Source organism: Erinaceus europaeus, chromosome 7 (genome assembly GCF_950295315.1).
Source record: "Erinaceus europaeus chromosome 7, mEriEur2.1, whole genome shotgun sequence".
In the NCBI taxonomy this organism is placed as follows: Eukaryota; Metazoa; Chordata; class Mammalia; order Eulipotyphla; family Erinaceidae; genus Erinaceus; species Erinaceus europaeus.
This window is the reverse complement of record NC_080168.1, coordinates 108,602,751-108,620,474: the sequence shown is the minus strand read 5'-3', so window position 1 is coordinate 108,620,474 and position 17,724 is coordinate 108,602,751. Positions and strand designations below refer to the sequence as shown.

The following is a 17,724-nucleotide window of genomic DNA, read 5'->3' as shown; positions in this document are numbered from 1 at the left end:
AATAATATTTATACCCCTTCCCCTTATTAGAGCTGCTCTCTTCCCTGATGCAGCTTTTTGGTCCTTTGTCCTGCCATGACATCATCTCCTAGACAATAACTTGATCCACCTGCATATCAGATGTCAGGCTCGGGGGAAAAAAAAACTAGTATAACCATGGGCCCTTTGGAATATAACTAAAATATACCTACTAGCTTACTACTTAATGGAGGAACCCCAACTCTTCATCTGAACTATTCCAGCCTTTACGTTCATGATTGTTCAACTTCTTTCCTTTCTTCCTTCACAGGCAGCAAAGGTGAGAAATGAGAAACCAGACCTCCAGGACAGAGTTCATCCTACTGGGACTAACAGACAGACCAGAGATTCAACCCATTATCTTTGTATTTCTCTTCCTCACCTACATATTCAGCATCACTGGGAACCTCACCATCATCATCCTCACACTCCTGGACTCCCACCTACAGACTCCCATGTATTTCTTCCTCCGGAACTTCTCCTTCCTGGAAATCTCCTTCACATCCACTTTTACCCCGAGACTTCTGTTCAGCATCTCAACTGGAAACAAGAGCATCAGCTTTGCCGGCTGCCTCACTCAGTATTTCTTTACCATATTCCTTGGGGCCACAGAGTTTTACCTTCTGGCCGCCATGTCCTATGACCGCTACGTGGCCATTTGTAAACCTCTACACTACACCACCATCATGAGCAGCAGAGTCTGTGTCCAGCTGGTCCTCTGCTCTTGGCTAAGTGGTTTCCTAATCATTGTATCCCCCATCATCTTGACCAGTCAACTGGATTTCTGTGCCTCCAACATCCTGAATCACTATTACTGTGACTATGGTCCCCTCATAGAAATATCTTGCTCAGACACAACATTCCTGGAGCTTCTTGACTTTTTTTTAGCAGTTGTGACCTTGGTGGTCACTCTTGTGCTGGTGATTATCTCCTATGCAAACATCATCAGGACCATTCTGAGCATCCCCTCTGCTCAACAGAGGAAAAAGGCCTTTTCCACCTGCTCTTCCCACATGATTGTCATCTCCCTCACTTATGGCAGCTGTATTTTCATGTACATAAAGCCCTCAGCAAAAGAAGGACTTGCTTTTAATAAGGGAGTAGCTGTGCTCAACACCTCAGTTGCCCCTTTACTGAACCCGTTCATTTATACTCTGAGGAATAAGCAAGTAAAGCAGGCTTTCAAGGATGTGACTAGGAAGATTGTGAATCTATAATAAACATAAAGACCTCAAACTCAAAGGAAAACCTGAAGAATATTCATGAAATTCTTTCCCACAGAAAAATCAGACAGTTTGTCTACTAGTCTCCTTGTAAATGCAACATCTCTGATGAATTTTCAATGAAGTAGTGCTAAGTTATATATCAAACTTGCCAATGAGAGAGAAATTGTCAAAATAAACATTCAATCTCTTTCTGATATATTCATTTTGAGCAAACATTGTTGAATATTCTTAAAATGGAATACAATGCTATGTTCAGCAACTTCTTCTAATAAGTGTCATTTTTACTAACAATATAGTATAGTTTTTAAATAAAATTAGTGCATATATTTATATTCTCGGTTCTCTAATTTCTCATATGATAAAAATTACAGACTTAAACCCCTTTGTGGGCCCCCTATAAGACCTTGCCGTCAGCTTGGATCAACAACAGTAGAGAATGTTCCATCCTCTGAAAGGATAAAAAAGATAAACTTTTTACCAAAATAAGTAGCTAGATGATTGCCATCAGTCTGAGTACAAAAAAAAGAATACCTGAATCAATTTGCTAGAAATGCCACAGCGATAATAATCCTGTACTTACTAGTAAAACACAGTTTTATAAATGAAATCTCTAAGTTAACGAAGTCTGTAAGAAAGTTCCCCATCAGAAATGCTAGATATTTTCCAGAAGTTATAAATTATAGCTTACAATAAGACCACCCATCTTTTCTTAGTCTTGAGGCAATTTCCTCTTTCTTTCTACCTATCTTTTTTTCTCTTTTTCTTTCTTACTTAAGCCAAAGTTGGCTTACTGGAAGACTGTTAGCAATGCACCTGCACCTCTCATCAGATCATGAACTACCACACCGCATACCCACCACCAATGTTCCAACTGTCCTCTCCCACTGCCCATTTCACTCTCTCCCCCTTCCCACTTTGCTGATATCATTCTATGCCTGGATCTCAGTGTCTGCATTGATTGCTTTTGTTTCTTTATTTAGTCGTATTTCTTTCTCTTTCATGAGGAAATAGTTTTATAAGACTGCTGTCTCAAGGCTACAACTCACATTACTCCAAAATATGTGCTAGTATACTTCTCACTCCAGCCAAATGCCACACACTATCCACTCTAGTCCACAGTGGTCCTCCTCAATGTAAGTCCCCTCACCTCCTCTCCTTTAGTAACCCCAGGTAAGCAGGTGTAGTCTAAACGAAGTTCCCAAATAACTCGGCTATTTATTTAAACTCTAAGGCAGCAAAGAACCTTCCTTGTTCTCTATAAAACCTGGATTTCTCCCAGTCCTGGAACCTCTGGTGATTTGCTCATTTTCCTCCATTCTTTTCTTGACTCACACTATTCAGTACTGCATCTGTAGTCTCAATCAAATCACCGCAGCCAGTGAAAGCTCAACATGTCTCACTTCAGATTGTGTCCAGAGACACCAGCTCTGGGATGTCAAGCCTCCAACTTCAATACTCCGGTGAGACCTTTCCTAGCTCATAAGACTCCTTAGTTCCATTTCAGATGGCACACCTGCTAACAAAGCTACAGAACCTAAGTACAGACCAGGACCCATGAGATAGGGCACATGTGCACATGTATTCATAAATTAGGGAAAATATATACCGTGAAGTCAAAGGGTGCAATAATCTGCAGTGACTCAATTAGCCCAACAAGCAAGTAGAAAGGCCTAAAAAAGAGACCATAAAGTACTTAATCAAATACTTTGTTTCTTTTAAATATTTATTTATTTATTCTTTTTTGTTGCCCTTGTTTTTTATTGTTGTAGTTATTGATATCGTTGCTGGACAGGACAAAGAGAAACGGAAGACAGAGAGGGGGAGAGAAAAATAGACACCTGCAGACTTGCTTCACCACCTGTGAAGTGACTACCCTGCAGGTGGGGAGCCAGGGGTTCAAACTGGGATCCTTACACCAGTCCTTGCGCTTCGCGCCACGTGAGCTTAACCTGCTGTGCTACCACCCGACTCCTTTTTTTTTTAACCAGAGAACTGATCAACCCTATCAGATAAGTAAAAGCAACAAAATCTGGATTAAAGCAAAAGACCAGTAAACTTTAAAGATGGCCCCTCTTGGTTACAACTAGGACACCCCATCATCTGAGGCCCTAGTCAGAGAATCATGGGATTCCCACACAGAGATGATGAGCCTAGACCTTTAACAGATCCCTCTCTCCACCATCGCTGGTCATATCCAACAGCACCAATATCATAAACCCTCTTGTGGGCCTCTACATGATCTTGCCCTCAATGTAGAGTAACAGTGGTAGCAACTGCCTCACTCTCTGGAATGAGACTGGGTCAACATACTCTGCTGCTGGAGGTAGACCGATCCTGAAATGAGAGAAGCCTAAGATGTTCCTGCTATGCCCATGCAATGCAAGTTCAGACCAACAGGAATGCAGAGATTACACAGGTTCCTGTGCTAAATATGAATAGACATGGGCCCTAGGTCAGATTGATGGGGTTTACAGTTAACAGTATTTATATACTTTCCCCCATATTTGGGAGTTGATCTTTGCCGTGACCCAACTCTTCTCAACTCTGACACGATCTTCACAGACTATAGTTTTAGCCCACCTGCATGTTAGCTGTCGGGCTCAGGCAAAAATTAGTAAAGCCATACGCCCTTAGGAATATACCTAAAATAAAGTCATGGGCCCCATGGAATATACTTTTTAAAAGACTTGCAGCTTATTCCACCATGAAGACCACAATTTATCCTGATTTATATCTTAATGTTTTTTAGCCACCAAGTGGCAGATGCTACCATGATGCCAACCTGACTTCCCTGGGCAGATGACCTCACAAATGTATCCAGGAACCCCACCTCCACAGAGCCCTACCCCACCACTAAGGAAAGATAGAAACAGGCTGGGGGTATGGATCAACCTGACAATGCCTATGTCCAGTAGAGAAGCAATTACAGAAGCCAGACCTTCCACCTTTTGCACCCCATAATCTTTGGTTCATACTCTCAGAAGGATAAAGAATAGGGAGGCTTCCAATGAAGGGGATGGGATACAGAACTCTGGTGGTGGTAACTATGAAATTGTATCCCTCTTATCCCACAATCTTTTTTATCATTACTAAATCACTAATTAAAAAAAGAAGTGATTTCAATGAAGCTGTTTCACAAATGGAAATAGGGAATTTGATTATAAGATAACTCTTCTGGACATTTGTTACAGAATATCACTCTGTCAGTACTTTTAGGTCTTTCTTCTTGGGCTTGCTAGATGCCTCAAAGTGTATTTGATCCTTTTGCCGTGAGTATAATGATTGGGTTGTTACTCTCTCTTTTTTTCTTAATCTTTATTTATTCATTGGATATAGACAGCCAGAAATCAAGAGGGAAGAAGGTGATAGAAAAGAAGAGAGAGAGGGAGTTGGGCGCTGGCGCAGCGGGCTAAGGGCACGTCGTGCAAAGTGCAAGGACTGGCATAAGGATTCTGGTTCGAGCCCCCGGCTCCCCACCTGCAGGGGAGTCAATTCACAGGTGGTACAGCAGGTCTGCAGGTATCTTTCTCTCCCCCTCTCTGTCTTCCCTTCCTCTCTCTATTTCTCTCTGTCCTATCCAACAACAATGACATCAATAACCACAACAATGCTAAACAACAAGGGCAACAAAAGGGAAAATAAATAAATAAATAAATAAATGCAAGCTTAAAAAAAAAAGAAGAGAGAGATACCTGCATCATCACTTCTCCACTCGCAAAACTGTCCTCTTGCAGGTGGGGGCTAGGGGCTTGAACCCAAGTCCTTGCACATTACAGCATGTGTGTCTAAACAGGTGCACCACCACATGGCTCCATTGTTGGTATTCTCAAAGTCAAGTGATACAGAAGAGAACCGAGTGTCTCTGCATTCAATGATTAATATAATGTCACTTAATCCTGTAAATATCCATGCTTTCACTGGCCTCTTGCAACTTTATCCGGTGACTCTGTGTTAGCTTTTCCAGAGACTCTCTCACTGATATGGAATAGAGTATGTTATCAAAAAGTCTCATTTCTCTTCAAAGTATTTTCACCCTAGGCCTTGTTACAACCTTCCTTTTAAGTGTTATTTAATTGCTGAGTTGTTGGGAAAGTCATACTGTATTGTTTTCTATGTTTTTCTATGTAAACATACATCATGACTTTTCCCACAGCCTAATACTCTTACAGTATAATATTAACATCGATTTTATTGAGGAAATCCTGTTGTGCTAGACCGTGTTGTCTTAGGAGTACTTTTTCACATCTTCCCAAAATACGTATTAGTACATATTAGCCCTCCACCAAAGTGCTACTCTCCTTAACTGTAGTCCACATGCCTTTATCCCCTTCATTCCTCCCTAATTCCGTTCCATTTCCCTTCACCTTCTCATAACCTAAGGTATATAGTTGTATATACCTTACATACATGGGTTTGTTAATGTTTCACCCTGTCTTCTCCCTTGTTTTATTTCTTAAATCCCACATATGAGTGACATGAAAAAAGGGAACACTGTTTCACTGCTGGTGGGAATGTAAACTATCCTAACCCTATGGAAACCAGTGTGAAGATTCCTCAACATGTGACAAATAGACACACCATGCAATCTAGCAAATCTTATTTTGGTCATCTAGCTAAAAAGGACAAAAACACTTGTTTAAGGAAGTAGATGCACACCTATGTTCATTGCAGTACTACCTGCAATGGCCAAGATACAGAACAACCAAAGTGCACAGCAGCTGAGTGGACAAGAAAGTTGTGTCACAGAGCAGGAGACAGGGGTGGGGTGGGGGTTCAAGTGACTCATATGACAGATTTATGGTGCAAGTACTATTTTACCTGGATTCACAAATGAGACAACTTGGTAGAGGTAGCACATTTAATAAATGGAAGCGCTAAGAGGCTAGTAACAGCAACTGCTTCAAGTGTTCTAAGGGAGTCTGGAAAATATACTCTATCTTTCACCTGAGGAAGATGGGTTCTGATATTGGGGCAGCTTGGAATGTTCCTACTGGTAACCACAGAAGGTGAGCTCAGATCTATAGGGATGCAGAGGTCACATAGGCTCCTAAGCTGAATATGGGCCCCAAATTACATCAAATCGATGGAGTCCACAGTCAACAACCTTTATAGACCTTTCCCTTATTTGGGTAAGCTACTCTCTTCCCTGATACAGCTTTCTGGTCCTTTTTCCAGTCATGACATCATATCCCCAGACAATATAACTTCGATCTACCTGCATACTAGAAGTCAGGCTCAGAAAAAAATGGGGGGGGGGGGTCGGGCAGTAGTGCAGCAGGTTAAGCACATGTGGCACAAAGCCCAAACCTATGTAAGGATCCCGGTTCAAGCCCCCAGCTCCGAGTCACCTCACAGGCGGTGAAGCAGGTCTGCAGGTGTCTATCTTTCTCTTCCTCTCTCTGTCTCCCCTCCTCTCTCCATTTCTATATGTCCTATCTAACAACGCTGACATCAATAACAACAACAATAAAAATAAGAGCAAAAAAATGGAAAATAAATAAATATAAAATTTTTTTAAAAAGAAAGTAAGAAAGAGAGAAAGAAAGAAAGAAAGAAAGAAAGAAAGAAAGAAAGAAAGAAAGAAGACACGAATATAGTCATGGGCCCTTTGGAAGATAATTAAAATAGGCCTACTAACTATCTACAAAACAGAAACTCCCAAATCTTCATCTACACTATTCCAGCCTTTAGGTTCATAGTTAAGTCAACAATTTGTTTGGCTTTATATGTTAACTCTTCTTTCAGCCACCAGGTTACAGATGCTACTGTGATGCCAACTGGACTTCCCTGAGCAGAGGACCCCACCGATATGTCCTGGAGCTCCACTTACCCAGAGCCCCACCCAACCAAGGAAAGAGAGAGAGGCTGGGAGTATGGATCGACCTGTCAATGCCCATGTTCAGCAGGAAAGCAATTACAGAATCCAGACCTTCAACCTTCTGAACCCCATAATGTCCCTTGGTCCATGCTCCCACAGGGATAAAGAATAGGAAAGTTATCAGGGGAGGAGATGGGATGCGGAGTTCTGGTGGTGGGAACTGTGTGGAGTTGCACCCCTCTTATCCTATGGTTTTTGTCAGTGTTTCTTCTTTATAAATAAAAATTACATATAAAAAAAAGAAATTGCTAAAGAGAAAAGCAAAGCTCTTCACAGCTCAGGTATATTGTTCAAAAAATTGATGTTGCATTTTTGTTACTATTGCTATCACCATTCATTATTGCTTCAGGTCCCACAGGCTTTTATTCTGTAACTCGTACTCTTGTGGCAACCTCCTCATGGGTCTGCCTGGAACATCTTCCCTTGTTACTCATCAAAAATTAATTCCCAGGATTGTTTTGCTAAGGTGCTCATTAAAATTTTCTAGACATGGGGCCCCAAGGCAATAATTTATCCCCCAAAGTCTTTGGTAAACTAGATAAAATAGGTACCACTCACACTGGGTTAAAATTTCAAAGGCACTTTCATGTCCAAGGCTCCCAGGTTCAATACCCAGCATCACAACACTCCAGAGCCAAGCAGTGCTCTGGTCTAAAAAAATTAAAATTGCAAAGATATCCATAACCAAACTTCAGACAAAATGGATAAAGTCAGACTTTTAAGACTTACATGTTCCTCAGCCCTGTCACTGATCTCAATAAGGCAATATCTTCAGGAGTTATGAATCCAGCTAATTTGGACCAACTACAGAAGAAGCAATCACAAATAATTAGTTTTCCTAGGCGAGAGGAGCCAGGAACTAGTTCTTCTCAAACTAGTGCCCCAGAAGCAGGTAACATTTGTAAGAAGACAGGACATGAGTTAGTACTAGAAAGGATGTGTTTCTTTACTCCACTTTTCATCCACATCTAACTTCTCAGTTTCAATCCAGCCAATATGGCTTCTAGAGATAAAATCCCTCAACATCAGCATCTGTTCTGAGTGTCAAAAGGTGAGTACATCCATAGTTCATTGATGTTTCCCTTTATATGTTTTAATTTTATTAGTAACTTAATATTGATTTACAAAATCAGAGATAAAAGGATTATGATTCCACACTGTTCCCACCTCCAGAGCTCTGTATCCTCATTCCCTCCACTGGAAGCGACAGTAGTTCTCCCAAGGTCACAGATATGGATGGGTTCACTATTATATAAATTTGCCCATTTTTCCCATAGTCCCATCTTCTCTTCCTTTCTCTTTTTTTTTTTTTTTCATTTTTAATCTTTGTTTATTTATTGGATAGAGAAAGCCAGAAACTGAGAGGGAAGGGGGCGATAGAGAGGAAGAGAGACAGAAAGACACCTGCAACACAGCTTCCCCACTTGCAAAGCTTTCCCCCTGTACGTGGAGACTGGGGGCTCGAGCCTGGGTCCTTGCGCACTGTAACATGTGTGTTCAGCCACATGCACCACCACCCGGCCCCTTCTCTTCCTCTCTAAGTCACACCTACACCGATTACTAAATTCCAAATGGCCTTCCTTTTTTCCTCTTCTCTCTCCAGGTCCTGATGAACCTGGAGTTCAGAGTCCTCTGTTCATATGTTTTCTCTTTATGATGATCTATTATGAGATCCTTATGAATGCTTTTTTTTAAACATTAAAATGTCACTCAGGTTTTTTTGTGTTCTCACATATCAACATGGGTGTAAAATAAAAGGAGGAAAGCCTCTATCCTTTATGCAATGACATTTCAGAAAGAACTCAATTTTATCCTTTTGTATTCTTCCAGATGGTTTTCTATGCAGTTAAGAATAAACATAAATCTCCATTTCCTCACATAGCTAAAATCAGACTTCTGTCATGGGCAGCCACCCATCTGTTGTAATCATCTGTGTCGTAATCATCTCCCGAGAGTCAAGAGATATAACACACTGCTTACTGTGTGTTAGGCCTCAGGTTCAAGCCCCTGCACCACGTAAGAACACTATAGCATCAGGGGAACCTCCCAGAACGGTGGAATAATGTTCCTTCTATCTTTTTATTTCTCTATTACTCCCTATTTCTCTGTCTCAATAAGAGACCTGGACCCTGTCTTTTCTCGGAGGTACACTTAATAGTAAAGGACCAGGCTGATCCTTCTCTAGTTTCCTGTGTCCTAAACATTGAACAAGCATGAGGAGGGATCCTTGGTGTTTAAAGTTGTTAAAGGAAGCTTTCCTGGGGAGTTGGGCAGTAGTGCAGTGGGTTAAGCACACGTGATGCAAAGCACAAGGACCAGTATAAGAATCCCGGTTCAAACCCCGCGTCCCCACCTGCAGGGGAATAGCTTCACAGGCGGTAAAGCAGGTCTACAGGTGTCTGTCTTTCTCTCTCCCTCTCTGTCTTCCCCTCCTCTCTCCATTTCTCTCTGTCCTATCCAACAACGACTACAACAATAAAACAAATAAGGCAACAAAAGGGAATTCATTAATTAATTAATTTTTTTTAAAAAAAGAAACCTTTCCTGAAATTAACAGCTGTCAAGGTTTCCCTAGCCGAATACCAATCACAAAGGCCAAAACACACACACACACACACAGGCATTCACTCCTGCCCCAGGAGGAGTGGGGGTGGTTATAAGGAAGAGTAAAAAAATAGAACAGGTGATCAGTATATTAAACAGAGGCACTGATGGATGAGGCATTCCTACCAAGACCATAAGAGAAAGAGTTGACAAACATGAAAAAAGGCAAAGGACAAAGGAATGCAAAATTAAAATTCAGAAGATGCATTAAGGAGGTCTAGGTAGTCATTCTGCTGTTCTGGAAAAGTAAGTCTCCAATGCAAAAATAACTTTTTTTTTTTTGCCTTCAGGGTTATTGCTGGGGCTTGGTGCCTGTACTACAAATCCACTACTCCTGTTGTCCTTTTTTTTCTTTCTTTACAGGACAAAGAGAAATTGAAAGAGATGGGGAATTTAGAGAGAGAGAGATAGACACTTGCAGACCTGCTTCATCGCTTATGGATAGCCTCCCACTCCCCCACCCGCAGGGAGCCAGGGACTCAAACCCAGATCCTTAAGCACGATGTGCACTGAACCTGGTGCGTGACTACCCAGCCCCTGATGCAAAGATTTCTACAAAAACTTTAGTACATAGATTTGTGAAAGAACAGACTGTTCTAAAAGGCAGTCGAGGTGGGGAGGGTGGGGGCAAAGGGCAGTGATCAGAGAAATTGTGAACAAATTTCAAGGACAATCAACATCCTTCCCCTCAATCCTCCTGAGCTTCGTGGTCCTTCTTACTTCTTCTTTCTCTCTTTCTTAGCTTCACAGATAGCAAGCATTACAATGAGAAACCAGACTTTGGCTGAATTTATTCTGCTGGGACTAACAGACAACCCAGAGTTTCAAATAGTCGCCTTCACACTCCTCTTCCTTGCGTATATATTCAGCCTCCTAGGTAATATGACCATCATCATCCTCACACTCCTAGATTCCCACCTACAGACTCCCATGTATTTCTTCCTCCGGAACTTCTCCTTCCTGGAAATCTCCTTCACATCCACTTTTACCCCGAGACTTCTGTTCAGCATCTCAACTGGAAACAAGAACATCAGCTTTGCCGGCTGCTTCACTCAGTATTTCTTTTACATATTCCTTGGATCCACAGAATGTTACCTTCTGGCCACCATGTCCTATGACCGCTACGTGGCCATTTGTAAACCTCTGCACTACACCACCATCATGAGCAGCAGAGTCTGTGTCCAGCTGGTCCTCTGCTCTTGGCTGGCTGGATTCTTAATCATCATATCCCCTATCATAGTGACCAGTCAGCTAGATTTCTGTGCCTCCAACATCCTGAATCATTTTTTTTGTGACTATGGACCACTCTTGGAAATATCTTGCTCAGACACAACATTCCTGGAGCTTCTTAACTTTTTTTTAGCAATTGTGACCTTGGTGGTCACCCTTGTGCTGGTGATTATCTCCTATGCAAACATCATCAAAACCATTCTGAGCTTCCCCTCTGCTCAACAGAGGAAAAAGGCCTTTTCCACCTGCTCCTCCCACATGATTGTCATCTCCATCTCTTATGGCAGCTGTATCTTCATGTACACAAAGCCCTCAGCAAAAGATGGAGTTGCCTTTAATAAGGGAGTAGCTGTGCTCAATACCTTAGTTGCCCCTTTACTGAACCCGTTCATTTATACTCTGAGGAATAAGCAAGTAAAGCAGGCCTTCAAGGATGTATCTAGAAAAATAGTGCACCTTTATTCATGTTAATGGCCTCAAAAAATATACATAAATTTTGGAGAACATTTATTATGCTACTTCAGCTGAAAATTTGGGCCTCTAGGGCTGTGTGTGTGTGTGTGTGTGTGTGTGTGTGTGTGTGTGTGTCCAGGGTCTGACAATGATTTCCATAACCCTAGGCTACTTTTTCATTCAGATAGAGAGAAATCACAGCACTAGAACTCCTGGTGCCAGTGGCATCTCCCATCTGGTACCAGTGCTCAAACCTGGGCAACACACAATGCAGGGCTAGGATTCTTCCCAGTAAAGCATCTCTCTAGCCCCTGAAATATTCTACTAAAAGATTTCTCAAACTCTAGTGTACTTCTGCTTTCAGGTATATATTTTGCAGTAGTTTATGGATACGTGTGAACATATGCTCTCTCTCACAGAACCTGGTCTATATCTAGGCTTTGGGACCTTGTTAGAAAGTCAACCACCTGGGATGGAATTAGAGAATAGAGGTCCTGGAGCTCCGCTTCCTCAGAGACCCACCCTAATAGGGAAAGAGAGAGGCAGACTGGGAGTGTGAACCGACCAGTCAGTGCCCATGTTCAGCAGGGAAGCAATTACAGAAGCCAGACCTTTCCACCTTCTGCAACCCACAAGGACCCTGGGTCCATGCTCCCAGAGGGATAGAGAATGGGAAAGCTATTGGGGAGGGGGTGGGATATGGAGATTGGGTGGTGGGAACTGTATGGAGTTGTACCCCTCCTACCCTATGGTTTTCTTAATTTATCCTTTCTTAAATAAAAAAAAAGATTTCTCAGATAAATGGATTCTGCATAATTCTGTTTCAAAATTCAACAAATGAACATTTAAAGGTGATCAGTTTGGAGATCTTTTTCTGGTAGAGATATTTTAATAAAGTTTAAAATAATATCAATACACTTCATCCAAAAAAGAACTTTTTGATTAAAAGTTATTATACTAAAGATAAAAAGGTGATGCCACTTCACTCCTGTAGAAATATCACACATCAAAACGATACCAACAACAAATGCTGGAGTGCTCATTATAGTTCACATATGAGTGAAACTATCTGGTTTTCATCTGACTTATTTTGATTAGCATAATCCCCTCCAATCCTGTACAAACTGTTGCAAATGGCAAGATTTCATCACTTTTATAGTGAAGTAGTATTCCATTATGTATATGTAATATATAACACATCTCCTTTATCCAACCATCTCCACCTGGCACTCAGGTACTGCAGTATCTAGACTCTCTGTGAATATATATACACATGAGCACATATTTATTAATTAATTAATTTATTTATTTATTTGCCTCCAGGGTTATCTCTGGGTCACGGCTGCCTGCACCATGAATCCACTGCTCCTGGAGGCTACTTTTTTCCTTTTGTTGCCCTTGTTGTTTATCATTATTGTTGTGATTATTATTGTCGTCATTGCTGTCATTGTTGTTGGATAGGACAGAGAGAAATGGAGAGAGGAGGGGAAGACAGAGAGGGGTGAGAGATAGACACCTGCAGACCTGCTTCACTGCTTGTGAAGCAACCTCCCTGCAGGCGGGAGAGCCGAATGCTTCAACCGGGATCTTTAAGCAAATCCTTGGCTTTGGGCCATATGTGCTTAACCCGCTGCGCTACCACCCAACCCCCTCTTTTATTTATTTTTATTGGAGACAGAAATTGAGAGATAAGGAAGAGGGAGGAGTGAAGGAAAGGATGAAGGGGTAGAGAGGGAGAGAAAGTAAAGCTGCAGAAACTGCTTTACCTCTTGTGAAGATTTCCCCCTGCAGGTGAGACAGTGGGGTTGAAACTCAATCCTTGAGCACAGTGATGTGTGCATTCAATCAGGTGCACCATTGCCCAGCACCGGAATACATGTATCTTTTCAAATGACTATTTTTATATCCTTTTGATAGATACCCAGAGTGGAATTCTTGGATAATATGGTAGACTATTTTTAATATTATGAAAAACCTTCATAGTGTTTCCCATAGACTGGGTCCATTACACTCCCACCAACTTTATACAAGAGTTCTTTTTTCATCAGAATCTCATCAACACTCGTTGTTTGTGCTCTTCTTGATCAAGACCATTCTCACAGGTGTGAAGAGATATTCACTGTGGTTCAGATTTGCATTTCCCTAGTAAGAAATGATTATGACAGTTTTTTCCTGTTCCTGTGGCTCATTTGTATATCTTCTTCGAAGGAAGCATTTTTTTTCTAGTTCTTCTATTTTTTATTGAGGTATTATGTTTTTTGTTGCTGAATTGTATGAGTCATTATATATTGGCTATTAACCCTTGTCAGAGGTCATGTAAATTTAGTTTTTTATATTCTTCACTTTGTCTTGGATGGAACTTGAAGAAATCCATGTTAAGTAAGATAATCAGAAAGGTACGACTGAATATGGGATGATCTCATTCATGGACAGAAACTGAGAAGTAAGAAGAGAAAGGGGAAAAACAAAGCAGAACTTGGACTGGGTTTTCCGTATTGCACCAATGCAAAGAACTAGCCAAGGGAGAATAAGGTCTTGGTACATGATGATGAAGAAGGACCTGGGCTTAGAGTGAGAGTATTTGCAGAAAACTGAAAATTTTTACACATGTACAACATCCAAATTTACTGTAAATCATTAATCCACCAATAAAAAATTATTTTAAAAAAGATGATCTCAGGAACTTTTTTCTGACTTCTGGCAGTACAAGCTGTCCAACCCCTTCAATTATTTTCTTTTTTTTATTTTCCCTTTTTGTTGCTCTTGTTATTTTTTACTGTTGTTGTAGTTATTATTGTTGTTATTGATGTTGTCATCATTGTTAGATAAGACAGAGTGAAATGAAGAGAGGAGGGGAAGACAGAGAGGGGGAGAGAAAGACAGACACCTGCAGATCTGCTTCACCGCCTGTGAAGTGACTCCCCTGCAGGTGGGGAGCCAGGGGCTCGAACTGGGATCCTTACGCCGGTCCTTGTGCTTTGCGCCATGTGCACTTAACCCACTACGATACTGTCCGAACACCACCTCTCTTTCAATTATTTTTCATGTAAAATTATTTCCTTCTGCTTTTGGGAGACAACATAATAGTTATGCAAAATACATTCATGCTTGAAGCTCTGAAGTCCCAACTTCAGTAACCACTATAAACCAGAATTAAGCAGTGCTGTGTGTGGTCTTGGGCTCCAGCTCCCTCTCCCTCTCCCTTTCCCTTATCTTGTGTCTTTTCTTGTGTATGTCCTCTATCATTAAAATAAAATAAAGTGAGCCTAATAGGGAAAGAGAGAGGCAGACTGGGAGTATGGACTGACCAGTCAACGCCCATGTTCAGCGGGGAAGCAATTACAGAAGCCAGACCTTCGACCTTCTGCAACCCACAATGACCCTGGGTCCATGCTCCCAGAGGGATAGAGAATGGGAAAGCTATCATGGGAGGGGGTGGGATATGGAGATTGGGTGGTGGGAATTGTGTGGAGTTGTACCCCTCCTACCCTATGTTTTTGTTAATTTATCCTTTCTTAAATAAAATTAATTAATGAATTAATTAATTAAAATAAATTATGTATTTGTTTAAAAAAGTTCTTTCTTTCATAAGCCCACCATGGCCCCACCTGGAGTTAGTTGAAATCTAACTCCAATTGGTTTATAAGAGAAGACTTGACTATACTAGTTTTTTTTTTTCTTTTTTCCCCCTAAGCCAGAAATCTAACATGCAGGTAGCTCTAAGTTATTGTCTGGGGAGATGATGTCATGACTGGAAAAAGGACCTGAAAGCTGAATCAGGGAAGAGAGTAGCTCCAAAATATGGGAAAAGTGTATAAATATTATTGACTGTAAACCCCATCGATTTGATGTGATCTGGGGCCTGTATTCAGCTTAGGAGCCACTGGCCCTTTGGAATATAACTAAAATATGCCTATTAGCTATCTACAAAATGGAAACCCCCCAACTTCAGCTGCACTATTCCAGCCTTTATGTCCATGATTAGGCAACAATTTGTTTGGTTTTAGCCACCAGGTTCCAGATGCCAACCAGACTTCCCTGGACAAGACAACACTACCAATGTGTCCTGGAGCTCCACTTCCCCAGAGTCCCCACCCTACTAGGGAAAGACAGAGACAGGCTGGGAGTATGGATCAACCTGTCAATGCCCATGTTCAGCAGGGCAGCAATTACAGAAGCCAGACCTTCCACTTTCTGCATCCCACAATGACCTTGGGTCCATACTCCCAGAGGGTTAAAGAATAGGGAAATTATCAAGGGTGGGAGTGGGATAAGGAGTTCTGGTGGTGGGAATTGTGTGGAGTTGTACCCCTCTTTTATATGGTTTTGTCAGTGGTTCCTTTTTATAAATAAAATAAAATAAAATAAAGTCTTGAAAACAACTCCTGAGAGAAACATCTTGTGTCTTGTGTAGAAGCATCCTTCAGTTGGTTTATTCTAGAAGAATTAGCCACTTCTGTGAATCCTGTGTTCATAGAAAAATGAAAAATCAAAATCTTTAGAGGTATCAATCAAATGTTCCTATTCCATGCCAGTATCTGTTTCTCCCCTTTAGGGTTCTGGGACTCATAATAGGTCAATGTTTGCTAATCATTCACACACAGATGCACTACAGTCAAACTGCTAGAGACCAAATATAAAGGAAATATTTGAAGTCATGGGGGGAGCATAAACAGCTTTTAAGAATCTTGTAAAGAATATTTTCAAATGAACTACATAAAAGGGACAAAAATAAGAATTTCAGCAGATTTCCCAGAAGAAATTATGCCAGACAGATAATAGGTTAGCAGCTTTCAAATAGTGAGAGTATATCGACCCAGAATTTCAATGTCTGGTGAATAAGTCTTTCTAAAACTAAGTCAAAATAAAGACCATGAAAAGCAAACAAATGCTGATATAATACACTGATAAAATACCTATGCTATAAAATATTAAAGTAAATCAACCAGAAGAAACATCTTGCCAACAGAAATTTCAACTTATACAAAGAAATGAAGGCTACTAGAAATAAGAATATAAAAAGAATATAAAAGACACTGCTGTTAAATATTTAGAATAGAAATAAGAATATAAACAAAATAAGAATATAAACACTGCTGTTAAATATTTAGAATATAGACACTGCTGTTAAATATTTAGAATAGAAATAAGAATATAAAAAGAATATAAAAGACACTGCTGTTAAATATTTATGTTTACAAGTGAGTGAGACACAAATGTGGTGTGGGGATAGAACCCACAGCCCCATGCATGCAAGTCCTGTTCTCTACTGCAGAATATCTCCAGGCTACTAAGACACTTTGTCTTATTCTAAATCATTTTAAAAGGCAATTGAGTAGGGGGTGGACGATGATGCATCTGATAGAGCATATGAGTTACAGTATGCAAGGACCTGGGTTCAAACCTTCAGTCCCCACCTGCAGGTGCAGTTTCATGAGTGGTGAGGCAGTGCTGCAGGTGTCACTATTTCTCTCTCCTCTATCTTCCCCTCCTTTCTCAATTTCTCTATCAAATAAGTAATTAAGGGTGGGAGTAGGTAGCATAATCGCTATGCAAACTGACTCTATGCCTGAGACTCCAAAGTCCCAGGTTCAATCCCTCACACCACCATAAGCCAGAGCTGAGCAGTGCTCTAGTTAAAAAAAAAAGTAGGAAGTTAGGAAGATGGCTGACTGAGAAGTCGCTAACAACGAGTGCTCTGATCGCATCGTCGACAACGGTAGGATTTTCTTTAGCAAGCCAGTCAATAAGGGGTGACACCAAAGAAGTGATTACAATTTAATTTGGGTTAAGAATTAGAGTAAAGGTGACACGGACTAGCGGGGCGCCAGAATTCCCAGGCGGCGCCGGGCAAGGCGAGTGCGCCGGGCATTGTCCTCCGCCAGCCCAGGAAGGCGGCTCCTCTGCCGGTTGCAGAGCGCGGCGGGCAGAGGACCCCGAGAGAGCACTTTAGCTCGGGGGCTTCCACTTGGGAGTCTCCAGGGTCCACCGCGACCCTGAGGGCGGATCCAAAGACTTCTTGAGTATAGCTCTCATTGGATCAAAGGACTTGGAGCTAGTTTTCATTTTTGAGAAATCCTTTAAAAAAGTCTGGAGGGGGGGGTTTCCCGGATGATGGCGGACTGAGAAGCAGCTAGCCTTTGAGCTCCGGACACATCTCGTGTAAACAATAGGATTTTCTGCCTTTAGCAGGCCAGCCAATAAGGGGCCATAGCGGTAACACCAAGGAGGCGTCTATAACTTAATTTGGGTTAAGAATTAGAGTAGGGAAAAAAAATTCTTTTTTCTTCCTTTTAATTTTCAAGCATACATCCT

The 17,724-nt window shown here is 41.3% G+C and overlaps 2 protein-coding genes across 2 annotated transcripts; both read left to right on the top strand.

Moving 5' to 3' along the window:
• The first annotated feature begins 305 nt into the window (after positions 1–305).
• Positions 306–1,235, top strand: LOC103109078 (olfactory receptor 6C4-like). The gene has a single exon (XM_007518084.3). It carries the CDS (start codon positions 306–308, stop codon positions 1,233–1,235), a length of 930 nt encoding a protein of 309 aa, XP_007518146.2.
• A 9,256-nt stretch (positions 1,236–10,491) lies between these two features.
• Positions 10,492–11,427, top strand: LOC103109208 (olfactory receptor 2AP1-like). Its single transcript, XM_007518253.1, has one exon. The coding sequence runs from the start codon at positions 10,492–10,494 to the stop codon at positions 11,425–11,427; it is 936 nt and encodes a 311-aa protein (XP_007518315.1).
• Positions 11,428–17,724: the final 6,297 nt, after the last annotated feature.

Bases quoted from the DNA above. Each gene is read 5' to 3' on its own strand.
- LOC103109078 (XM_007518084.3), top strand. From the start codon at position 306: ATGAGAAACCAGACCTCCAGGACAGAGTTCATCCTACTGGGACTAACA.
- LOC103109208 (XM_007518253.1), top strand. From the start codon at position 10,492: ATGAGAAACCAGACTTTGGCTGAATTTATTCTGCTGGGACTAACAGAC.